Source organism: Lingula anatina, chromosome 1 (genome assembly GCF_051362555.1).
Source record: "Lingula anatina isolate TDL-2025a chromosome 1, LinAna3.0, whole genome shotgun sequence".
Lineage (NCBI taxonomy): Eukaryota > Metazoa > Brachiopoda > Lingulata > Lingulida > Lingulidae > Lingula > Lingula anatina.
Window position 1 is genome coordinate 67,918,962 of NC_141767.1, and position 26,911 is coordinate 67,945,872.

Consider the following 26,911-nt stretch of genomic DNA (forward strand, 5'->3'; position numbering starts at 1 on the left):
ATACATTGGCTAGTACGCCAGGACGACAGAGACGTACTGTACGCCACAATGCCTTATGCGTAAAGATGCGCCGAGAACGCAAAGATACGTACAGGAATTTATTCTGCAAGGTACCAGTAGACAGACATTTGTATTTCTTGGAGTCTGACCCCGCCTGCTCTGGCTGGCCCGGGCTAGCTGTGATATTCTGAACCCCTGGACTCCGGGTTGTGTGGTGAGACCGCGGGGTATGGCAGTCATTATAACGAAGAGGACAACAATAACATATATATGAGACACAGCATCGGCACTACATCAACAGAGCAGCCACAAAACCAACAAAGAAATGATGTGTGGCTTGGGGATTAGACAGGCAATAAAATCAGAAAGTTAACTTTTTCTGACAAACATTTTGAAAATTATTAAAGGTTGAAATGTTTGCACTGATCGTGGTTAGTCGCCGTTAATAATGCGGGTTTCTATACTGATTAAACTCGATACGATTTTGGTTTCGCCTTGCAGCCGCGACTACTTACACAGGCGTGGAAATCCGCCTCCTACTAAAGCGAAAAAGAAAAGAATAAACCGAGGTAACACCACCTAGGCTAAATCTCACCACTAAAGATCTGATTAATTGTAATTGAAATTACCGGATTGGAATACAACAAGCAGGGACATTATTGGCACTACTTTAATTAAAATTCCAAAATATGTGGAAAGTTTAACAAACGGGATTAAATAAATTGAAATCTAATGAAATGGAACTGTCCTCAAATGAAAGGTAGAACTAAATAGTCAATGTGACAGGGCCTTGTTTGTCCTTTACTTAGACAACCCACCATTCCATGACACGGCTAGAGTTTCACGTGTTGGGAATGGGACAAAGTGAAGAAGATAGACCGTACATAGTCATTGTCAGTGTAAGGTCGCCGGAGATTTTCAAACCCCGACCTTTATAGAGGTAAATGTAAGCCAAGCAATCACGTGGAACGGACATGCTGCACCCGAAGTGAGACGCCACGAAACGTCTTTCTAATCAAGCACGATACACACCCTATCTGATTAGCAATAGTCATTTTCTAAGAGATCAGTGCTTTATCTATGAAAATACTTTTTTCTTTCAATTCTTATTTTATTTCCTTATTCATTTTGTGTCAAAAGCAATGTGCGTCTTATTTTCAATTTTAAATAAATTAGATGTGAAATGTGTAAATTCTAAATTTTGGATTTGTTTCTCTCACTTGTGCGTGCTATGTTCCTTTCAGTGGGTTTTGAGATATGATCCAGGAAGTGTTTACTATCTTGCTACCACGCACCACTCATGTTTTGATTGATCACATGCGGAAGTAAAAAAATGCAATTGGCTATATTTGTAATGATGGAAAAAATATTTGGACGATTGAAAATTATATTCGATTTGCAGAAGATTGTATCGATCGATATCGTGTTGCAACTTTCATGTTTGATCTCTCTGTGAAGGAAATATTTCGAAATGACGTACATATTTGATTGAATTCTTTCTTTTCCGATCGCCTGCCGCTCTCTCATGCAGGTGAGGCGTACACCTGCCTGTTACCTGTGCGCGCGAAGACAATGTTTCATAACAGCGTTCTGTTTGGGACACCTGTTCAATCTACGTGTTTGGTGTAAAGAGGGGGGATTGTTACCGGCCCAGGTAAAGACCCTCACTTCCAACCGAAGCACGAAGTACGCCCGAACAGAACAATACCCTTCATTTAATCCAAACACTCTTCGTCAACAGATGAGGCAACATCAGGAGGAAATGGTTCTTAACGAGGCCGGGATAATCCCGGTAAAGTCAATCAAACATAACGAATTAGAACTATTTCCCCGTAGATCTTCCTATCATTTCCCGGTGTAAGACTTCACATATGAGCTAGGAGCCGCGTGAAGGCTGGGCTGAGTGGCTGTTGTTGTGTATGTCCCACTCGTGTTTATCTTCTCTCTCACACACATGACTGGTTCACAGGGAAAGACATTCCCCCAACGTCACAGCCAGCCAAGCGTGCGACACCTTTTTTTCCACGCCCATAATCTACGATTCTTTCAACCCTTGATTTAAATAATGTTTTGATAAAAAATCAGTTAACCATTAACACCAATAATGATAGTAGTAGGTGGTGGTTTGAAAGCTTGTTAGAGAAGTAGAAGAAAGACGCCGTTAACAACGTTTAAGTGAGAGGAAGCTAAAGAACCTTGTCACATGTCACAGTCGACTAAGCAGAAACGTTCTTCCACCACAAAACTGATTTAAGGAGCACTTCTTTTTTTAATGAATAATCTAACATTGTGGTTGTTGTCGGCTGCGGTCTCCCTCCACTTTGTCCTCTGTGCGCGAGGTGAACCCGTAGACCCCGACGACTCGGTCGGGAGGGCGCACGACAGAGTAGGGAACTGCAACGCTTCGGGGGAGAATTTACGACTGAAATTATGTGTGAAACTACGGAACGCGTCCAATGAAATGAAACTGAACAATGAATATTAAAGCGATTTTATCGGCGTCGTGTGTAGCGTTCTTTCTCTCCTGCCACTGGGAGGCCGCTCTCCGGGAGGGTCTTCAAGAACCCTTCAAGTTGAATACTGCAAAATGAAAAATTATTAGTAGCCTTGAGGAAGTCGGTTTATGAATTTATTCTCAATCGATTTTCAACTTCACTTGTTAGTATATCAGTGCTTTTTGATGAGTTTGCATCTTTATTTATTTATTTGCATTCTTCGTTGCCTTTTGTTCATTTTGCGATGAGGATTTTCATATATAAGGGAGCTGACGCACGCCCTTGTTCCCGCCTTTATATTAGGGTGTAAGCTAAGGGCTGTATTATGCAGGCAAGAATGGATGGAAAGGTAGGGTACCGCGCGGATAATCTTCGTGGATCCTAGACAATCTGCCTATATACAACAATTGAGTTTTGATTGTAGGGAATATGGTTTGAAAAAGATAAAACCTCCAAATCCTCTCTTGTGAGAGTTAAGTCCGCGTTAAACCCACTTGAGGACGTGATGAAGAGCCCTTTGAATTAACGAATTAACACAAAGTCGCAGGTAACAAGTTTGAAATCCGCGTGAAACAAATGTTGCAAAAGTGCCTCCCGAAGTGTCATAAATCCGATCACCAAATATTCCAGTCAAAGATAACCCCCTGCGTCGCTGTAAAACCTTCATCAACCTCCCCTTGCTAATTCACTGCCCGAACAAGTTGAGCTCTTGCAGGTAACGGCCATTACGGGCTTACGCTAATTACATCCTACCGCGAAAATCACCGGTTGCGTTATTAATCAAATTCTTATAACAGTTAAAGTGGGATTTTTCATACTTTTCACAGTTTTTCTTTTATCTTTCTTATACATCTCCATCTAAATAAACGACTTAATTATTTAAATTGACATGTCAACGGATTTGTGAACTCAGCGCAAATATTTGGCGCTGGGAATAAGCCCAACATCGTGAAAAAAAAAGAGAGAGACATGGTGTGGAGTAAACATAGCCAGACTACTACAAATGATGTTGTTTTCTTTCCTCTCCAGCTATGCTGGGTTGTTTTATGTGGTTTGGGTGATGAACTCGCATCAAAGTTGACGGCCCCCCCTTAAGGCAGTGGCCACGCTGTCCCGACGACACCAGGTTTTCGTGAAGGCGCAGACGACCGTCCAGCGCTTGCCAGATAGAACGCGTTAATATCGCCCTCACCCTGCTGGCGTGGTGGATCCATTGCCTTCGTGACAGTCGGAGGTAGTGGCAGATTCACCGCCGCTAGCAGGGTAGCTTAACCTTTTGCATGCTATGAAGCGACAAAGACGTATATTTGCGGATCACCTTTTCTTTGATGTTGGAGTGTGCAGCTTGTTCGTATCACAGCGGAACTTTCTGCTTTCCTTTTTATGTGCGAAGTTATCGGATCGGTGACTGTTGATAGGCGAGTTTTATGTCAGCCCCGAGTTAAGTTGTCATTGTTCGATCTAAATGATCTATTTGATCATGATTTGAATAGCCAATAATCATCAATAAGATGACCGATAATGTAATCTCTGCCGGTGGGCGGGGTGTTTTTTTCCTGTGTACTGAAAACAGCCTCTGGTTCAAAGCCCTATTCTATTTCAGTATATCACTGACAGATAACTTCAGGATCGTAATTTGCATCCAGGGGTAACTTATGTATTTGCATCATTTATTGTAATGCGTGTTTTAGTAAAGGTGGTGATGAGGCGGCACTAATTGTCCCGTCTGTTATGTGAAGACATCTAAGCATGTACTACATCTCTCTAGTGCGTGAAAACACTGTGCTGGAATGCCATTATATAAACTTTGAACTTTAAAGCTGTTGTGTATCGGTTTCATCTCGATCAAATTGGAATATAAAAACAAAGTTTGTGTGTCCTTGAAGAGAAAGGTAAACCAATAATACGTGACTTATATACACTTGAATGGATTATCTTCTTTTTTAACGCGCAGCGACTCCAGTGAGCACAAAAATATGATATATGATAAAGTTTATTCTCTTTCCTCAATTCCAAATAATGTTTACTGTTGATACCGCTAGACATGGTTTGGTCAACAAGCAGACCCCCCAGAGAGAAACTAGCTCGCGCTATCTGTAGCGTGATTGCTTCCCTGCACTCAGACCCCAAAACATTTCCCGATATTTTTCTCTCGCTTCTCTCCTTTGCTTAATCTATCTATTTGAAGTGATTTACAAGTGTAATAGACGTAGCGGATGGATTAACGGTCGATAGGAGAAGCCCGTGGGGCCAATGTTAACGGTGAAGGTGACATGTCTTCTAGTGCCGACCGCGGTGGGAAATTTGTGTGGAGTAACAAGCCCCGTGAAGAAGAATTCCTCACTTATCATTATCCAAGGCGATGTGATACCCAAGTGTGAAGTGCTTTTAATTATCAAACGCAAACGCTCAGACATAGAGTTTCATAGTACTTTGACTGTTTTATTAAATAAATATATTCTTTGGTTTAATGAACAGTATTTACAACCGTATATACAAGTACAATAAATGAGATCGAAATAAATAGAAGCTAATGACGAGTTTGTATTATTAATAAAAAAAGTTATTTCCATCAACATTTTTTCTTGCGAAATGTGGAGTTGAAAAAATACACATTACATGTCACTGCACATGCGTATTTGTGCAGTTCCGTCGGTTGGAACAAAGGGAGTCTGGCCTACACGTACATGTACTGTCTAAAACCCTGTCTTGTTTGTTGCCGCACATGTAATATTCTACTAATACTTCATTCAGTCAATCTCATCAAAGTGTGCTGAACTAAGCTCACTTATAACAAGCTGGCAGTGAATTCTTTGTCTAAAAAGTGACTGAAAATTGCGAGCACTTGGTACATACTGATATCGGTACTTTGCACAATCTCTGGGGGTGAAAGTGGGTAGCTTTCCCTTTGCATTGATTAAATGATACATACGTCGTGAGGTTCTACAATGAGAGATGCTATTTCATGAAGAGGTCTTTAGCGATAAAGTTCTCAATGTTATTTGTTTTGAAGTAGTCAGACCGTGCCACTGAACAGGTTGACCGACAGTTTGCTGGGGGTGAGAGAGGGCTGAGAGATATTTTGAAGCCAAAGGTATATCAATATTGCACGTCATAGATCGGAGGCTGACAACGCAGGTAGGAGGTTAGGTTATCACAGTACAAGAGTTTTGGTCTGATTTGGTGTGCGGTGGGGGTAAGACAAGGGGTGACCCGAGCAACCCCGACTTGATAAGGCTGTAGGGACTGAGATTTGGGATTTGTAGAGTGGGCCACTGTGACGGTAAATTGTGGTTTTTCACAGAGATAATTTGACCCGGGTGATTCCTCCGGGCATTGGCAAACTAAATGTCTTTGTGTGCTCACAATTTTCGCCTCCTTTCTCTTAGTTTTGTTCCCTTTCTCCTCCATCTGACAACGACTTATCTTATATATCTTAAAACTTAAAATTAACATGACACTGATAACATTGATATTAATATTCATTCTCTAGTTTGCAGAGAGCAGACTTGCTTGCTGCCATGGAAACACTGAAAGCACCTAATACTCCTCTAAGGATAACGACCACTACATTCTCTCGTACACAAATGATTACTCTTCACAGAGTTAGAGATTTGTCTTTGGGGTTTAAATAAATAAATGCAACAGCGAATAATGGAAATGAATGCACGGAACACAAATGTGTTGTCTGACAAATATCACAATATCTCCAACGGAACACTTATGTAGTTCTTTAAGGAGTCTGTCTAAGCGTGTGTAGTTGAAGGACCTGAGTCTCTTTGAACAGATCTCTCAGAAGACCAACAGGTCGACGAATTCTGTATTCGTCTTTACGCCATATTCTCTCTAGTTCTCATGCCACTGGCCGTTAAAGCCCTCTGAAAGCCAGGAACGACTAGGCGACGAGGAAGCACGTTAATCCATTGGACTGACCACAGCGTCGTTGGTGACCACGGGGCAGTCAACCAACCCGCGCGCTGTCTTAGTAACTGACGATGTTGTCATGGCGACGTACGTGGTGGTGGTGGTGATGCACCGGCGGACACCAAGGTAAGACGATTTGACACCAACTGTTTGCAGATAGCGGGCAAGCAAGGTTCCCCCGTCAAAAGAGGGTACCATAATAGGTGCCATGAAGGCGCTGCCATTGCTGCTACTGCTTTGATTGCACACTGACCCGGGGCCCGCACCAGCAAGGGCCGGCCGCTCTCAATGCCGGGGATGAAGACAAGCACCTGGGGGGCATTGCATGGACGGGAAGGTCACGTGTTCTCGGGGCGGATCAAGTGCCACAAGAGCGGACTCCTTGGTGTGTTCGCTTTCGCATTTTTAGACTTTTGGTGTCTGAGTCTTGGTCTCTTTTCTAACTCTGCGATAGGACCATCCATGTTAGGGCTCCATGTATTAAATGTCTTGTCCGTTTTCCTTAGGGCTACAGTATAGTCCACGTCTTTTGTAAATTTGGCGCACTTTCTTCTTTTCGATCCAGCCTTGTAGCCTTTCATTACCTTCCCTCTTTTATTGAATCCCAGATACCATTTTTTGTTGGCCACCGACTGAAATTCTGAAAACCCATCTGGCGTCAGGATCTCGGTGAAAACGCATCTGTCGCCGTCATCATTTGACTGCAAGAAATAAAAAAGAAAATTTAGTTTAAATTATTATTACAATGCTGCACTTGGTTCTAGAAATATAATCATCCCTGCAAAACGAGCAGATCAAATTATTGTGGATCAATAGCCGCCCCATTCAAATTTAATTACACTTAGATGAGGAATTGACACCAAGCAATCGATAGTCTGTAATATTTGATTTCGGCGTAATCATGTAAGACTTGCAAAGTGTGAGCTGTCCAATATTTCACACGTTTTTATTTTTGACTTTTTCAACAGTATTGGATGGATATACAATGAAAAAAAATCAAAAAAAATTCTCAGTTTTAAACCTGTCCCCCATCAAAATAACTGATGATGACTCTGTAACCTCTCCTAAGCTTCAGTCTTTTGGCTGATGAAAGGACAAGGTGTACTATTTGCTTCGTGTTTCCCTACAGACGACTTGGCACCTATTTCTGCGTATAACCGGCTCACATTACCCTTAATACTACCTGGTGTAATTTATAATCCTACCCTACGTCTACGCTCAGTGATGGGGCAATTATCAAAAGTGTCAAGTCGGACACGAAATAACGGAGGTGGTTTGGTTGCACTCGGAAGTCAAAAGCCCCAAGTCCACCGGCCAAGACCAGGTTGAATAGGCGGTGACACTTCACTGCCAGGTCCTTCATAAATCAAATAGGTCCTTTTTTCACGGACTGGCGGAGGGAAACGGCTATTCGCCGACTTTTTTTAGGTAAAATAGAAGGTCTGGTCATTCAGGGGCCACCCAGACGTGTTAACCTAGGCCTCAGGAGCAGGTGTGGCAGAAAATGAGGGGTGGAAAGAGGCGGTTATAAAATATTTGGCGTGCACTAGCGAGGATAATCGACTTCTCTGTACTGATTAACTGACTTGAGTTGTTTGCACAACCTGCCTATTAGAACTGACAATTTAATTAAAAGGACATTATCCCTAATTGTAATTTAACTACAATTCAATTAAAAGTACATTAAAGGTGCTTCTTAATTGAACTTGACCGCTAGATCGCGTCTCCACGTGGACATGACCAGACCAACCTCTGGCGCGGGTCGAGGACTTGAAGATCAGACAAAGAAATGGCTACTTTGAATCAGCTCAAACAAATACTTTCATCTTGTCGCCCTCAAAGGGGAAGTTTGATCAAAAGTGCCACAACAAACAGATAAACATCCAATTAAGCAGCCAAACATAGCCATCTCTTACCCCCCAAAGAACATGCGAACCTAGAAGAGGTCTTGTTTTCTATGGTGGCCGCGTCAATCTCTGGCAGGTACTATCTCAAGATACCGCGCTCGCTGGGATTCAAAATTATTTATTGTTGATGATCAGAATGTTTAATGACAAGACGGCTTACGAAAGTCATTTATCTGTGCAGGTAAATAAGACATGTGTGAGTTGTTCAGGTCCTCAGCGACTTTTTTATACATTTTTACATGCAGCATATTCCCTCGTGTTAGCCTGATAGAAAAGCAATCCCGACAAGATAAATAAATCGAATTTGGCATTCGATATGCGTCGGTAGTAGCAGCAAATATGCAATTTGCGTCAACTGCAGCACTTGTCTTTAATACCGTTTAGTGTATTCCGCAACCAGCGTCAGCAACTTGTTCAGGCGCGGATCACCGCCCCTGTTATTCCGACCCTTTGACGGCAGTCCTTGCTACATTTTCTCTACATTCTTGTTCTTTTTGAAAGGGCCGATTAAAGTAGCTTTTTTAAGGTAGGGGGCACATCCCGACACGAGACTAGCGGGACCAATGTGGTGATTATTTAGTTGTTTGTATAAACATTATGTATCTTTTCCTCCATTAAGAAAAAAACTTGAAATTGTGATGTTCAAACATGAGAAGTGACCTGACAGGCGTGAAGCCCACCTCATAGTTTGATTAATATTCTCTATATTGTCATAGTTTTTCTGCCTTACAGGGAGCTAGGACAATACAAATATGGCGAAGAGGCGCCACAGCGTTTTGACGAGTTGAAGACGTTTACGCTGCCATCGCAGTATCACATGATGGTGCACGTTCTGTCTAGACGCTTTTGGAGGAAAAAGATACGGGTTCAGATCTAATGACTACCTTTTTCGATATCTGAAACCCTGCTGTTTATAACGCTATCAGTCACTAAGGTGCAAATTTAGCAATGGTCTCGATAAATTATGCTGAAATTGAGAGGGGAGAGGGAAATGCAGAAACCCCTCCTTCCTTCCTGACATATACAGGCTTTACTCTTTTGTTGGACAGATTATTGCAGGTTTCCTGTGAAGTTATATTTCTAATCTATAACAACCCTCACTAAACAAACCCAAAGACTTTCATCTCGACTTTTCTTTGATTAACTTTGTTGAAACAGCAAACCCCCTCCCCACACCTTGTTGTGTGCATTCCAAGACATGTTGAACTGGCTTTGCCATTACTGTTATAATCAATCAAACACTAATTATCACTGATTATAATTGTCAACAAACTCATTACAGTTGAAGTGTTGGCGATTGGCTTCCAGAATGCGTGTTAATATTTACTCTCTATTGTAACGGAATTCTTGTTACCGCCGTATTTTAATTACGCTATAGATCCAAGCGTTTGGACGTGACCTGTCCAAGACTGGGTCTGACGTCACTTAAATTCACTCTATTTTGGCCAGAGGCAAAGCAGTACTATCTAAGGGTCGTTAATATCAGTTTGTCCTATGGCCTGTAAATCACGAGGAAGGCCTTGTTTTGACAGCTTCTGATATGGGATCCTGTAGATTTACTAGAAGTCATTATAATGGCATTACACCTGATAAAGTTTATCATGCGACATTATTAAAGCGTATAAATCGACAAGAAAGAAAAGTTTCGAGTTGCCGCCAGTCGCGTTCAGTGAGAGGCCACCATTCTATGCCTTTTCATTTGAACGTCGCTGTCATCACGGTTATATGTATTGAAATGGATTAAATATATACCCATTGTAGATTACAGGTGTGTTACCTTCTCCTTCAGCCGAAATTGCATTAGTTATTTTCAACTACTATTTAATCTTGTTCTGTCTACTCTGCGACCTCTGTTGAGTTTCAGCAGGGGACCATGCCTTTCAATTTGTTTCGAAAAGTCAACATTCTTATTTGTCTTGCCTCTTTTGACGGAGATAAATGCTTTGGATAAAAGTATATATTCCTGTCTTACCTCTGATCAAATTCAGTTCATTGAATGTCCACAGTCAATTTTATTAAGCCTCTGATATTATCTCGGTGTTTAAAAAGCCATTACTTTTGGTCTCAGTTAAGCAAACAGGATCGTCCGAATTGACGTTTGACTTGGCACACAGACGAAGTAATTCGATCCGAAAACTATCCTACCTCAAGTCGCAATGATAAAGAAATACGTCGGTAGACCTTTACTTCAACGCTTCTACTGTATAGATAGGGAAAACAGGACTAAAGCGCGACCTTGTCAACCCTTCTTGTCCATATGGAAATGCCAGGCTTTGTCAATTTTCTTTAAGAGGTTTTAAAAAAGATGTAAATAAAATTGGGGGCCAGCAATCTGTGGATATATGTTGACTCAGTGGTATCAAGAGGGATTCAATATTATTACTTGAAAAGATCCGCTGGATGGGTGCACGTGTCGCGCGCTAATCTCTCCACTGCTTTCAAAATGAATTTGGTGTTTTCGAAATCCGCGTTATCAACGTGTTAATACATACCCTAAGTGATTTCTGCTGTCCTATCTCAACCAAATAATCCTATCTGATCTTACGGTTAAAGTGAAATAATTGCATTGCATTCTTTTTCTAATGAGCGTATAATGGTTTTAGAATGAGTTTAATTAAAGACCCAACGAGGACAATAAAATATGACAAAGGAAAAGGGATTTACCTACACAGAAGAACCCAGTGATCTTGAACAAGATTTGATCGCAGATAAGATAGAAAGGAATTTCGTCGAGACCAGAGATTAAAACGTCGATCGGGGAACAATTGTGGGTGTTTTCTTTGTTGACTTCCTCATGTTAGCTGAATGCGGGTCCGATAACCCAATTCCCGGTAAATTGCTGGGGACGGGGGAGAACAACCATTCGCACCTATGTTGACAAGAGCGCGTGGCGACCACCCACGCCGCTCCAATCAGTCTTTTTAATCAGCCAGAAAACAGAGAGACGATTCTGAGTGCACTGGGGGAAATTGGCAAGCACCCACAATTTTTTTTACCTGCTGCCTCACATATATGCCAACCTGTTTGCTGGGCAAGTATGCACGGCAGGTGAGAACATCGACTCTTGCACAGTTCTATAGAACAGTAAGGTTGTAAGGCAAACCCAGTCTCGACCTGTAGAGTATGCAGTGAGGGGGCCTTGGTGTCTGTCTGGATATGTGGAAAGCCAGTGGAGGAATGCTTTGAACTCTACCTTTCATATATACACCATCCTTTACTGTATGAAAAACACCCCTGGCTGTATCCACAGCGTATATTGTGCTCTTAAACACTGATGTAAACGTGGGTTTGGTGTGTAGAGGACTTACCTTGATTATCAACCTGCCCCGCCGGTTGAAACAAAGGGTGTAGCCGGTCATTTTGCTCTTAATTTTAAGCCGTCCGGCGAATGTATGCGTCTCGACTACTAAGTCAGCTGAAAAACAAATCAAATAAAAAAGCTATTTAATAACTCACTTAAGTATAATAAATCACATTGGCAAAGAACATGAAATTCCCAAAGTTCTGTCTCGACAGACTCAGTTACAGATATCAAATAATATCAGAATCTAATAACCGCTAAGACGAGACGATTCTATGAGGATCTAAGAGAAATTGGCAAGAAAATTGCAGACGATTAGCACTGGGAAATATTGCATCTCAAAAGTAATATCAGACATTCCAAGGCATTCTCCAAAAGTGATATGCCTCAAGAAATGACACTTATTAATTCCAGTGTCTTCGGCCCGTCTACAATGCCCATTCCATGGCCCGTTATACAATTTATAGATACGGAACAAACAGGGAACCGGTGGGATGGAGCTATGCTAACGTTCTCACTCATATCTTTATACACATAAGTGGTAGAGTCCTAAGGAGCTCACAGCCAGACACTGCTGAGAATGTTTTTCTTTTGATGTTGGTGACAAATTCTGTTTTATTCTCCAGGGCACCCTTACCCTCTAGTACCCACCTGTAGCGATAATACTGGCCCAAGCACTGGCTTTCATCTTTCACGATTTACTCGATTTAAAATGCTCACAGGTCAACTGCAAAGTCTTCCAGCCTTGACATTTTTATTTAGTTTTGACATTTATTTCAGTCACTTAAAATTCATATACTTTAAACTGGAGACAGTAAAATGATGGGGTCACCGCATCACTAGCAAAGAAAAGGGATGGGACTTTCGTCGAAAATTACATCATAAAACATCACACGAAACGTGTCACTCTGCGTAAGAGGGGGGGGGTCAGTTTCACAAATCAAAGGACAGGAAACGCGTTGATTTCTAAATGACCACTTGATTAGTTAATTCTAGGTGACAGACTCGAGAACATCTTCTGGTAGAACCTCTCAACACCTGGTTGCACGGGTTGCGGGTTAATGAGAGCAATTTTGAACAATCACCACTAACGAGACAGAGAACCCGCTAATCCGTGGACAACACGGGGAGGCTAGTCATTTCTATGACTTCTAGCATATTCCCTTACATTTTAAGGGCCACGAGGACCATGTATTTGGAAATGACACAGAAGTCTTTTCACAGAAAGTCCCCTATTATCCCCTTGTCATTTCTGCAATACTGTATATGGCAATCCCCAACGGATTTGTCCCATTCTGTTCATGTCGGAAGTTCCGCTGCTGATGACTCGCATTCCATAAAAGAAGGTGCTATTTCTGTTGTCAACCAAGACATCTGTCAAATTGGGCCATGAAGGGACTCGACTTATTAATTCTGAGTCCACGTGGAAATTTTTCCGTTGTTCATTATTAAGCTTCCCACCCCCACCAGTGAATGAATCTGCTCAAGGTCTTACTTAGGTTTGTGCGGTGTGCGAGTCGTTTTCACTTTTTTCTTCAAAAGTGATGATTTATTACTCGTCTCGCCTTAACATACCTTTCGCGGTCCACTAATAGCATCATTATGGAAATCTTATAGCTTACTCGACACACAGTGAAGAACCACGTTACTGTCGCAGTGAAATTCAAGCATGTGGGAACCGGCTCTTCCTAAACCGTGACACCAGAAGAGCGACGTTGACATATCGTTAAGTGGATGGGCCGATTTTTATTGGTCTCCATTTCACGCGCACGATAAGGAAATGTTCTACATATTTGTTGTTGATTAGGTACACCGTTCTTTTTTCCCCCATTGTCACAGGGGCCATATGAGTGCTAATCATAGGTAAGAATCTCAGAGGAATGCCCCCTTGCTTTCCACTGCTGTGCGCGCAGGTGGCAGTGATAAGACAGCGACCTCCTCAAAACTTCATACTGCAAATTATATACAGATAAATCCCTGATACCGGCGATAAGTCCAGACCTATGCCACAACATACTATAGGCCATGTTTTGTAAGAAAAAAACTTCAAGGGCTTGTTCGACTGATGTTTTTGTTCGTGAAAGAAAGAGCGGGTCATGGAAGTCGATCGTTTCTTGTGTGAACTTAAACACCGAGAACAGTGCTTCTTGAAAGCGGCCTGACTCTTTTACACCCTTTCTCCGTCTGGCGAATTGTGGCCCTTTACGCTACATTATAACTTACAACACAACAGCACAATAAAAACCTCCAACACTTTTTCAATCAATCGGCCTGTTGTGGTTTAGATAAAGTATACCCAAAACACGGTTTCTATGGGACATTCCAGCGTGTGAAAGAAAGAAAAGAGTAAGGTTGCAGTTTAGGGTACCCGTGTCATTATCGGGCCACGGATTCAGTTATGCTGTAACTCTTGTCATTGAAAAGAGACACAAAGCTTTCGACTATCTCCTCTCATTTATTCCTAATCCCAGCGCTGTCACTTCTGTGATAGAAACCTGCTATTTTCCTTTGAAACTCGATCGGTGGTGTTTAATTATTTGCTTTTTTCTCTCGGCCAAAATTGGGAGGGGGAGTTTGGTAACCTAATAGTTGGGCATGTAACACGGCAACGACAACGACAATAGACAACCATTGGGCTTCAACTGGGTGGACGGAATCCATCCCGACGCGGATGAAGATGTTGAACAATGATGACACTCCTGCGCGTTTGTGTCAGGGTCGGATTAAATTGCCTTGAGATACCTTAAAAATCCCAATGTCTCTGGAAGATGTGCCTTGCACTTCATAAGTCAAAATTTCCATTGAAACATGGGTTGAGCTATGTGGAGGAGGCACGCTTCTCAGGCAGGTATAGTGGTTTATGAAAGCGAAGGTCGACGGGGGTCAAAGCTGCCTTTCTCTCCTCTCTGATTAGCACCCAATTCAAACCTGTCACATACCATCGGGATATCGACAAACAAGACGGCAGAAAAGAATGTCAAGCTTACTTACCATATATACTGTCCTCAGCTCCTAATGCGTCTATGTTGCTCCCTTTTCCTCTGCCTTGAATCTGTACTAGTTTGTTACTGCAACTACTGAAGAGTCTGTATTGTCGTTCGTGTTTCATTCGAGTTTCTGTTGGATCATCCAATTCCTTGTCAACATGACTTTGTGACAACAGTGGATTCGCGTCGATCTGTGGAGAAACAAAATAACACGTTTTAGGAGACGTGCAAAAACGCTCCGACAGACGATCGATACTATCTCGACAGCCCTCTTGTATAGCAACCCTCGTCATAAAATATTGTCAACTCGGCCCCTTTCAGGTGTAAACAGAAACCTCTTACAGGTACCTAAAGATTTTCTGCACTGTTTTACCCGAATACACCCTTGAAGTTGTTTTTCCGCCTCAGGAATAATTTATTTCTCCTTTCTGATGTGTCACGGAGAGATGACTCTATCCGCTTTCTCCCCTTCTTTATCAGGAGGGAAAACACACCTTTGAGGAAACTCACCAGTTTTGTCAACCCCTAATGATTTACACCGTGCCGAGCTACAGTTACACTTTGGGCCATCATGAATTTCATATCGCGGCAAAACATACCCTTCATTATCATAACCTCCACGACAAAAGACTTGGTTGCCGCTGACCGCTGACCCCGAGTTGATATTTAATATTGTAAATTAACAGTAAATAAATGGACTATTTTGAAAATAAACCCAAATCGTGCAATCGTCAAAACAGTGCAACAGTATCCTTATAAAGCTGTCTGAAGCAGGCTGAATAAACAAGACTGAATGTGGGTTTGTCAAGTCGTCTGATAATGTGTGCTGTGTTATGTGCCGGTTGACAAAGGTGAGAAGGCGAATCTTACTTACCGTGCTAACTAGCAGCGAGAGCACCAACAGTGCAAACAACCTGTAAAGAGAAACAAAAATCTTGTTATGACCTTCTTAATATGAAGATTGGCGGATCGGCATTTCTCTTCGACATAAAATGTAGGAGTGTGGTATTTATAAAACCCCAAGATCATAGAAAGATTTGCGTAATATGTAGCAGTAATAATAACGTGCACGGTATATATATATCAACCGCATACACTTTCGCCTGTGGAGCACCCCAACAAGAGGAGCATGGGACAGCGACTACTTACACTTTGTTGATACATCCCATGCACCCACATCCCATTCCAACTTTAAATCCCACTTTAATGAAGAGGCCGGCAACCCGGACTGATTGTGTGGCCCACCGCCACCTGCTCTCCGGGGCCACACCGCTTCCACTACCTCCCTGGTCGAGTTCTATGTGTTGGTCCACTGACCTCACTACTAGTATCTAAATATTTGATCAGGCAATCTAATCCTGAACTCATTCCTTAGTAGGTCCTTTAATTTCGAGCAAGCAAGTTTCCATATTATTGTTTTCCTAGCTCATCACCGTCTGGCTACCTGGCCAAGCATCATTCATTTAATGCACGGTGGAGAAAACTGCCATGCAATTTTCCTACGGGACGTCCCTTAGCATACTTTGTTCTTTTCCTTCTCACTATCTGCGTTTTAAACCACCGATCCAACTCAGTTCCTTTTATCTATCCTTTAAGTGCATAAAAGTACGTAGCCTATGCCCCAAGTCGTGTTAATAGTGTCTCCACACGTTACTCGCAAAATAAACTCCTTAATCGAAAGAAAGATGTTCGTCCAACAGCGGATTTCGTTTTTTCAATTTATACTTGTTAATTCTATATTTTTCCCTTCACAGAGTATCCAAATGAGGGTTTAAGAACACGTTCCCCGAGTCTTGGCTTATACGTTAAGTCTCGCCTGAATGAGTGAAATGAAGGCAAGTGTATTCTACACGCTGATATATATAAAAGGAGCTACCGTTTTACATTCGCGACTCTAGCGCCCTCTTTACCGAGTAGCTCTCCTGCCTGCCTATCAACCACGTGAGAGAAGGAGGTGGGACTTAACACTGTCCCTTTCGGACCTCCAACCAAGTGCTAGTTGACATGAATGTGAAGTTTGATGAATGATAGTGGAGTGGACAATATAATCGCTCTAATAATCTGAAATGACCAGCAGCTACCAATGTCATGCGGTCAGCGGTTTCAGCGCCACTTTTCTCGCCGAACCACAATAGAATGATGAACCATAATTAGCGGGGCAGTCCTAAATGCTACTTTTTCTACACAATCATTAACACACTCAGTATGAGATCCCACGGGCCTGGCCTGAGCAACTCTTTACACACCCCCAGCGTCGTTTCATTAAACAATAGTGTATTCTTTTCTTAATAGCCTTGTTAAGTCTTAATAGGTTTGTTCGACGTTTACCGCTGGCTTTAACTGTTAGTCATCCTGTTTTAAGTCAGCGCAAGATGTGTTCCTCACGCATTGTTTAGACTTGATTGATGGTTAAAGGACCCGACTCTAACTGAATCAACAGCCTGGTCTTCTCACAGTTTACCTGGGTTAACAATCTCAATTAAATTGCCTATGTTTGTGTGTCTTTAACACCCAGAGTGAGAAATTGACCAGATTGCCTATGCAAATTTCCCCTAAAACTCCGTCAACAACTGTTTCCCACCTACCGTTGACCAAGCGTCCCCGCAGCCAAGTCATCCCGAAACTCATTTCTTTCTAGTGAGAAACCTGAGAAACGCAACACGTTCTTTTCTCTAGTTGAGCCATGCAGGCATCACAGACCCGTAAGTTTGAGCTATTTAAACTATGTCGCCGCTTATACCTGTTTCACCACTTTTCAACGACAAAAGGATATGCGGAAAGAAAAAGGTTGCTGCTCGGACAACGATAAAATGAATACAGTGCTAAAAGGAAAGTTACAACCTTTTCAAACTTCATCCTCGGTTTTCCCCCTACATATTTCGGTTAACCCACCTTGTTTGTTCCGATACTCTAAGACGGACCCAGTACGACATCACGAGGAGAGCCAGGCGCGAGAGGCGGGGAGGCCCAACGCACCCATAGTAGTAGGCATCCAATGTAAGCTCCCTACGGAAATGCTGCTCTCAGCCCTTCGTATCGATCTTAAACTACACTTAGACGATATCAAGATATCTATATCCTCTTTCTCAATGAAATTATTCTCCGTCGAGGAAAGTCTCTGTGCCGTATATTTCCTCTGCGTGTGACCCGCACAGTGCCTGAACAGCATGTGGCGCTCAGGCAGCACGAGGACTATACCTGCATGCGATAAATGACATGCGAAGCGACGCTCTTCCCTCTGTATCAAGAGCCGATTGAGATTTTACTCCTGCATTCTTTCGATGCTTTTTTTCTTTTAAATATTTGCGATTACTGAGTTTTCAGGTGCATTTCTTTAGCATTTCGCTGGGTTTTGCCCCGAAGCGGAATTTTCATTAACCACTGTGAAATATTTTCTTTCTGCCAACCCTGAGATTGTACTCTTTGTTGCGATGTTATTTTAATGACGCGGCTAAACCTTATTATTCTTTACAATTTGTATTATACTCAGTGTGCAAATTTGTTTTACAGAATCAGCAAACTATTTGTTACTTATGCGCTACCCTATACTGTCTCGTCAAAAATCCCTTAATGCGCCAGAGAGCATTTTTGGCTAATCACTGCACGCTGTCAATATCTTGAAATTCTTGTCTTGTTACTTCACCGTTTATCAACTGACCACCCCTGAACCATAAAATAATTAATAACACACATCTTACCTGTCCATTTTAAGTCCATTATAGACTCAGAAGCGATCCGAACAGTCTGAAAGCATGGTAGTTTCTGACGTGTACTACAACCAATACGTCTTTTTATCTATTGGCAAAACGAATCAATGCATACCTCTTAAAAATTGCCGCATTCTTACTGTTACTACTTTTAATTAACTCTTTCCGATTTGCCAAAATTAAAAGTTAAACTTCATAAATACTTGATTAAGTTAATGAGCTGTAGTATTAATGACAGCGAAATCTTTATGGATCGGCTAAATGGAGCGTTGTGGACGTGTGAACGATATTAGAAAATTATCAGATTTTAAAGTTGTTTATGTATGCATTAATTAAACTTCGATCGGCGCAGTGATGCGATTGTTCGCGACGGGAACAGTTCATTAGCCGTAATGATTGCCTATAAGCTTAGGCGCTTACCCTCGTAGCACGACCCTGGTCTGCCTGGTCACCCAGAAATCCGATGATTTCACAGGGTAACACTTAGGGCGTCACAAACAACTTTTGAAGTAAATTAAAATGTCAATAATTAGTGGAGTTAATTAACACTCAGTACATGAATAGGTAAGGAACGAACAGACTTACTTTAGGATGAAATCGAATCATTTACAGAAAGTTGGACGCTGAGAGCAATTAGAAGAGTAATCGGCTGATATTGATTAGGGTCAAAGAGTAGAGAGAATGACCAAGGAAAACGCATGCCCTTCCTATATTGGTGTCGTAGCGATGGACACCTTATCAACCTCGATTTTTGCCTTTCATAACGGCACGAGCTGTTTACCGGACATTCGATGACATTAAAAAAATCCGATAGAACATTTCTCAGCCCGCCGACTATTGCATTGGTAGTGATTATAATAGAAGAGGAATGAAGGAATGTGGTATAGAATGGAAGTCATTGATATTGAGATGACCATTTGAAATAGTGCTCACGTATGTTTACGTAGTCAGATCTTGATTGAACATATATTTTAACGTCTATCAATAAGGAGAACGTAGAGGCAATGGGGAAATTTTGCCGTGAGATGGAGCCACTCTACGGTGCCATCTTTGCGCATCACAGCCTCCAACAGACAAGATGAGGCAATTAGTGAGATCCGCAAAATAGAGTCTCTTAGGGATGATGTAATAATACAGTTTTCGATCAACACGACAGAACGCTTTGATATGCTTCAGCAAAGCGTTCCATCGATGCCTACAATCACGTAAGCGTGTTTTCAAGCGTAAACTTGGCACGGTAATCAAAGGTGAGGGCGGTGCAGCATAAAACGCAATCTAACGATCACCCCGTATCACAAACTAACTGACCAGGCGTAAAAGACCCGTGTCCAAAATGAACAGCTTTTGGCTTATTACACATTTAATAATTTCATGTTAATTTCGAGGTTGAGCGATTGTGCGTTCAAGTGGACAGGTTCTATCAGAAGGCAAACGGTGGTGTGTTCTGAGGGTGATTTTGATAGCAAGGTTCAACAGGCTGTGCGCTGGGGCACGACTTCTCGGACCCCGGTCTACGCACCATTTCTCACCAAGTCAAACTTAGGATAGCTTGATTTATACACTGATCAATAAGTACATATGGAGTACTGTCCAAAGGAAAATAAATATCTAGGTTTCCCCATTCTTGTTTCTTTAAAAAAAATCCAAATTAAAAAAAAACATAATGATATGTAGCCCTATAAAACGACATTTAAAAAATGGAAAGTATCCCTGTTTGAAGGATAAGAAACGTCAGGTCATAGTCGCCAATTTTTTATCAAAATCTCTTCAAGTGCACCTTGGACGAGGCTTCAAGGCTTTAAGCAGGCAATTGATCTGCTAAAGCCGCTGAATTTCTTCGTAAATTGCCCAGAAGAGTTTAGCTGGTAGTGAAAGCCTGCAGGTTTACGGGGATTATGTTGTTGTCTTCGAGCTGTCAACTGGCGACAATTCCCGGCTTTTACCGATTTTTGTTCGATCACAATATCAAACAGAAGGCTCAGGTTGCATAAAGGCAGAGGTCTGTTACTTGGGCTGATGAAGAGCTAGTAATCTTGTTTGTGGCATACTTAAAGTGTTTGCTGAAACTTGAGTCAACCTGACCCTTGCGGTGACCACATATAAGTGTTATGACGATTTTCCCAAGGAGAACATATTATAATACTTTTGTACACGCGCACAAAATCAATCATTCTCCTCTATGGGAAGAGGAAGTGTCTGCCTACTCACCCAGGCTTATCTCGTGTTGTGATTTATTCAATGTATGCTCGCGAACTTGAAAGTGCGACGGAAAATGTTATGTAGTAGGGGACAAATTCATGAAAATTATAGATAATTGTTGACAATTTCAAAAGCAGCACGTCTGTCAAATTCAGCGTGACCACAGATACCGTAAATGTCCCGCCAGACGCGCGTTTCCAGAGGTGAAAGTGTTTCGCGGGGCACGGTGGGCCTTGGTGCCACGTCGCCCCCTTCCTGTGACAGGGCAGCGCCACTAATCGCATAGGTAAATCACCGGCAAGTGTGGCTGACAAAATTAACAACTTTATAAAAATTTACTTACATTACACTCAATGTAAAGAGCTCTCTGTTTTTGTTTGAAATAAGGTAGGTGAAGGGTAATCCGAGTTACCCCACGCTGCGCCTCTCAAGATGCACACGGTGCCGACGCTACCTTCGGGGGTTAAAAAGAGAGGGCTTTATGTCTTATGGGCTCAGGCTACTATATATATATGTCCTTATGAGATCCAGGAGACGATCACCCTACGCCTCTTTTCGGATAGTTTGATTTTCAATAATAAGATTGATTTAATTTATTTGTAACAAACAGCATTTTATTGCTTGTTTAAGATCGGTTGTACCGTTTTCCCAGGGGCGATGTTTTCAGTGTGGCAGCTCCATCTCTTAATGATGTTTTCTTCTGATCACATAGTTTGATATAACGGGATTTTCCGACAACAAACATCAAGCAAGGCAAGGGGGTGAGCTAATAAACTGCCTAATCAGTCAACGAGGTTGGGTCGAGGTCAGACCCCCTCGCGCCTACTTGAACTAGGCGCCTCTTTAACCACCGCGACCCGGCTATGAACAAACAGTGAATGAATAAACTTTAAAAAAAATCGAAAAAAGGATAGGTTGTTAGGTTGTTTTATCATTATCTCTAACAACTTTTGTCAAAACATCCGAGGATTTCTTATAGCAAAATATACATATTTCATTTATGCGATTTGATCGGTCACTTGGCTTGAGCTTTCCGCCCTGAACTTATGCCTCTACTTATTTGATCACCCCGGCACCCGGAGAGAGCAGTTGTCAAACTTCGATCACAAAGATAACTCTTCTCCGTTGGTTTTGTCACTCCCAGCGCGCTTGTCTCCTCTCTGTCAAGAGCACCACACTTATCAGTTCTAAATGAACTGTCCCCCGGTTCGACGGGTTAAAAGTCATAAATTTCACACTCTAAATTAAATTAGTATAGCAAGATTGGATCAACTGGGTGATTATAAAACACGATCCGGTAAAAGGGATGAGGAATGCAAGAAGACGAACCCATCCTCCCCTGCCGAGAGGCCAGGAAGAGAACGTACCGCGAAGAAGGTGCGATTTCAAAAGATTTTTTCACTTTTTAATTTTAAATTTCTTACTGGGTGCAGTTTATCAGGTGAAAGAGAAAGTCAATTTACACGCTAGCATTTTGATAGTGACTCGAATCCGCTGTTTATACTGTTGTGAGCGGCGAGGAAACATGAGGCTCTCCTTTTTATCGTTTTTATCGAACATTAACGGAATGTTTTGCTTTGGAATTATTGACTCCTGTTCAAAGTGTTGTTCGCTTGATTTCACATGCGAGAAAGAATCCTCCTATTTCGAACTCAACGAAATCAGTAAACAACTCTTTTGGGGGAAAATTAAAGTTTATAATTTTCAATTTTTTTCAAATTATTAGAATTCTTCATTTTACCTCCACCTAGACCACCACGACAAGGAAAGCGTCTCGTAAACAGTGGCTATAATAAGTTTTAAGTTGAACCAAGGACAGAGGTGAATCTCCTACCGCAATATAGGACTTAGGCGTCGACAAAACACCGAAATCAATCAGATATCGTGACAACATGGAAAACAAAGAATTGTGACGTCACTGGTGCCCACAATAACTGGCGAAATTTTAACCTCAAAAATAGGCTTGTCTCTCGCGAGGATGCAGAACGTGACATTAAATGATGTTTAAATGTGAGCCTGTTTTACGTTACTCATCACGAAATTGATGTTGTCTGTGTACTGATACCAATTTTGGTTACTCTGAGTAAGAAATCAACATCTTTTGTTTTGGTGATTAATAAAAAAAGTTGTTTACTTATGAACCTTTGGGCGGTGATTGCCGCCAACACGAACCTGACATTGAATAACGAAACCATCATTTTAAGTGTATCTTAAGAACAAAAATATTTCCGATTTGTAATACTTCTTTTTTGCAATATCACAATGCGAACATACTTAACATGCTTGTAAGCTATGTATAGAATGAGGTGGGAGGATGGAAAGTCTGTTCAACTAAATCCCCGCCTCTCGAGGGAGAACAAATTACAAAAAACAATCGCAAACGCACAACTGCTCCTTTGCTCTCTGAAACATGTAAATGTCAACCTTCCTCAATGGCTATCAAAGTCACTTGAATCTGTGAGGTAATTGTACTCTAGATACTATAATGATTGATACTTATACATAACTACCGTTCATTTCTTTCCTCTAGGCATTTGCGCGTTAACAAAATCTGTCTGGACAAAATATGTTTCCAGGAATTCATTGCAATTTTTCCCCCCACGAATATCCGAGGCCATTTCCTCATTCTTATAGTGTGCAAACGGGAGTCTTGAGAATACTCTAATAGGTACCCACATAAATCAGACACTTGTCTTTTATAATTACCGCTCTATCGCCAATACTGTATAATAGCGAGTGCGTATCCGATAATACCAGCGATCGCACGTCTCACTGTAAAGGGGATTGAAAATCGTTAGAAGGGCGGGCTCTCGTGAAGAAAACACCTATCGACGTATCGGAAAAGTTTTTCTCAAGTTCTGATTAAAATATTTAATTAACTTCTAATCTTGCTTTGGCTAATTGTGTGCATTGGCCGGTGTGAAAGGTTTTCGCTGAAGTTTACGGATACCATGTTCGGTCTACAATAATGAAGACCATATCGATGTGATGCCTAAGCCTGATTGTTCCTACATTGCTATTACCTATACCTTTTCTCTCGGTCAACGTGTAGAGGATTACATAAACTGTTCATAACTACTCGTTCCCTTGGGCTTATCTCAACAGCAAGATAAACACGAAATGTGGAAAAATCCAGCTTAATGCGTCTTTCAGATAAACCAATATGTTACTGTTACAGGACTCTGTAGACGGTCAATTTTATCCAGGCCATTACCTTTGTCATATAGAGTTAATTTTATTTACGTTTTACCTATTTTCTTCGTTTTTGGTTTGGAAATGTGCCACATTTAGATTTATTGGTATAAATAATTTAGAGAAGCCAAAGGCGTATTCGGATCAATGTTAATAGCACTTTAATTCAATGGTTGTTTTACCTTTATTTCGTTTGCATTTGTGATGAATGTGTCTGTGTATGTATGTGAGAGCGAACCATGGCATCGCTGATCTTTTACCAGACTAAAAATTTCAACAAAGACATAAAAAAGTAGAATCGAAAAAAGCAAAACCGGCAATAATATAACCAATATAGAATTTGAAGAACAAACAATTATCCTGACAACACAAATAAATACAAAATTACAATAACAATTTATCTAAACAACAGCTAAACTTTGAATTATTTTTACCCCAATATCTCGGTATCTAAGAAGAAAAGTTCCTCACTAACAGCACTCAAACTTATCTTTACTCCAGTGTGAACATCCCTGGTAGACCGTGCTAACCTGCTACCCGGAAAAAAATTGTATGTACTGTATTTATGTAACCTATCATAAACTTCAACAAAAAATGACAGCCCGGGTGGGGGATAGCTAAATCTCTTTAAGTTATCTCCACTTAGCCCTGTCACTTAGCAAAAGCGACACTAGGTCCCAACCCATGTGCTTTTCTGTCACGAAGACTGATCATCATGTCGAAGCTCTACCGCATTACCGAAGTGTTACAACGTGTTAGAATGAGAAAGATATAGTACGCAATGTAAACCTCCCAATGGTAAATATCAGCCGTTGAACACGGGTCACCCAGGGTTGATAGCTAGTGTCGTTGTCTTTTACTTGATCTAGTAACGCCATTGGAGAGGTTTTATCCCCGGTTTTATAGTAGTCACGTCAGAGCGTTATTTACGATTCTACATATGAAGTTAAGAGATTAGTTGTTCGAAACTTCGTCATGGCTCTATCTCTAAGGGTCAATCAAATTCAAATTAATATCATTCGATATGGGGCAGTAAAGACAGATATTGGTAATTACTTTTGACGGTGTAAAACCGTGGCTTACGCAAATGGATTTCTTGTTGTCGCCCTTCAAGTGTGGTAAAATCTTCGTTCAAATACTTCGCCACTCTTGGCAGAGCGGGATTAACTACTAGGCACACTTGATGCCAGAATGAAGGTGAAATATTATCGTCAATCTTACCTTAAGTGCATGACGCTGTCCCTTGGTCCCTGTAGAACAATCCATGAGTTATGCCAATTGTTTTGACAGACGAAGGACATCCAGCTATATGCGTTTTTCTGCGACGTGTGGGTGTGAGAAGTGGAATCTTCAATGATTAGTACAGGAAACCCGCAAAATTCTTTAACCGCTGATTGTCAAGATCTCGACACTCAGTCAGACTTGTACCCCAAGCCGCTGAGGTGCTTATAGTGACTGGATAAAGGAGGACCCTGCGACTGTCGTCTGCGAACCACTGATTTGAGGGTGCTTTTAAAAAAGCAGGATGTAAAAGTGTCACACACGCAAACACGTGGTAAGATCACCATGACTCGAAGTAAAACTTTATCATTGCACATTCCTTTGTGAAATCTGAAAAAAAATCGACAACGTACGTTAATTGCTTATTGACGCAACCAGTGCTGTCTCCGTTGTCTGGGCTTTATACTTTTTAACTCGCACTCTCTTGTCAATCATACGTGGCTTTTTCCCGTAATTGAGAAACTGTAAATCGGTGACCGCAAATATTTGTCGCAGTCTTGCACTGTATTGTGATGGGAATATTAGAGGCCCTGGGTCTCTTGTCGTTAAATTTAAAAGAGTTTCCAATTGCATAATCATATTTTAATTAATGATGGGGGTAATGTAAGCGTGTCGACTATTAATAACGAGGGTGTGATGATGGATGGGGCTGGCCGGGGGTCGACCATTGTTTTTAAATATACTGTAGAAACACGGGATAGCTATTGGAGTGTAACTGATCCGCTGTGTTTTCCCCCGAGTCTATCGATCTGGCCCGGGGATCGATGCCCCGTGCCAGGCAGCGCCTCGCGGGATGAGAGCCCAGACTGTTTGTGGACGGGGGGCTACTGCCTTAATTGGCCCCTGCCGTCAGCCGCCTTCCCACGGGGGATCAGTGTCTGATGGTTTGTTGACACAGCCAGTTTGGGTGCTTTACCGGCGCAAGGTACAACGTAAACCAAAAGAAACAATTTCAATTGACCATGGTGAAAAAGAAATTAAATCTATGGAGAAATTCGCACGGAAAATCAAATATAGAATGAGTCAAGCTTTTGATGAAATGGGGACAATCAGCTAGCAAACGGATAATTGTGACTTCAATAACAACGATGTTTAAGAATGCGTTCCGGTGAATCTACGAAATTATGCAGCTGTCTGCGAGCTCAAATCAGACTGTTGGACTCTAATCGTGCTCGGAAAAGCAGAAAATTTGTTGACGTTTCTTGTTTCAATTACCTAAAAGGTGGGCATTTTTGGGCAGTCACGTGACATGCAGGTGTGGAACCAGAGAGCAGGGTTCCGCAGGAGCGTGTTGTATGTGCGAGTTATTGCACGTGGAGGCCTATGGGGAAGGGGTTTGTTGCAAGTGACCGAACCTTTGCCAGGGGTGTTTACAGTGCTCACCTGAACTATAGAAACGCACTGCAGGTCGAGTTTGTCTGATTATCAATCTAAACATTGAACTCTTTTCTGTAAATTTCGGCATTTGCGAATAGTGCGACCTGGACCTTGTTGTGCTTATTTAGGAACTAAATATGTAATAAAGTGTAGTAATAACATAATATTATCCTAATTTGTCACCCGTTCACTCTACTATTACAAACCGGGTGCCGCTTTCTTTGTGAGTCACTGCTGTCGGTTTGAGAGCTCCACCTCGTCGCTGATCCCAGCTTTATGAAGTGAAAGAACGAGTAGCATCTCAAATCAACTGTGCCATAATGAAGCAACGCTTACAAAGCGTTAGAAAATGACATACAATTATCAATTACGCTAGATTAAATCTTTTTTCATGTCCTTGCCACACCGAACGTTGCTTGATATGCACTGGAAGTAAACAAACCATGGGTCCGGGACTCGCAGTACAACTGTGGCATGTTTTCAAAACATTCAGTGTATGAAGTATTTTATCATTTACTTTCCGTGAATGTCTTTTAAATGT

At 41.7% G+C, this 26,911-nt stretch overlaps 1 protein-coding gene across 3 annotated transcripts; it reads right to left on the bottom strand.

Moving 5' to 3' along the window:
- Window positions 1–4,911: 4,911 nt before the first annotated feature.
- LOC106158471 (fibroblast growth factor 8) lies at window positions 4,912–25,312 on the bottom strand. Of its 3 annotated transcripts, none has more exons than XM_013534470.2 (5): window positions 24,934–25,312; window positions 15,489–15,528; window positions 14,619–14,805; window positions 11,635–11,741; window positions 4,912–7,120 (listed from the first exon to the last, which is right to left on the bottom strand). In XM_013534470.2, exons 1-5 carry the CDS (start codon window positions 25,011–25,013, stop codon window positions 6,758–6,760), a joined length of 777 nt encoding a protein of 258 aa, XP_013389924.2. In that variant the 5' UTR covers window positions 25,014–25,312; the 3' UTR covers window positions 4,912–6,757. The 3 variants fall into 3 exon arrangements, with proteins under 3 accessions (XP_013389924.2, XP_013389926.2, XP_013389927.2); XM_013534472.2 differs by lacking the exon at window positions 24,934–25,312 and adding an exon at window positions 17,507–17,788; XM_013534473.2 differs by lacking the exon at window positions 24,934–25,312 and adding an exon at window positions 15,764–16,720.
- Window positions 25,313–26,911: the final 1,599 nt, after the last annotated feature.

Excerpts from the sequence above, each read along its gene's own strand:
- LOC106158471 (XM_013534470.2), bottom strand. The coding sequence starts at position 25,013 with ATGTCCTTCGTCTGTCAAAACAATTGGCATAACTCATGGATTGTTCTA. Across the intron at positions 14,806-15,488 it reads TCTCGCTGCTAGTTAGCACG|ATCGACGCGAATCCACTGTT; the intron begins GTAAGTAAGATT and ends GTTTCTCCACAG. Across the intron at positions 7,121-11,634 it reads GGGGCAGGTTGATAATCAAG|TCAAATGATGACGGCGACAG; the intron begins GTAAGTCCTCTA and ends TATTTCTTGCAG.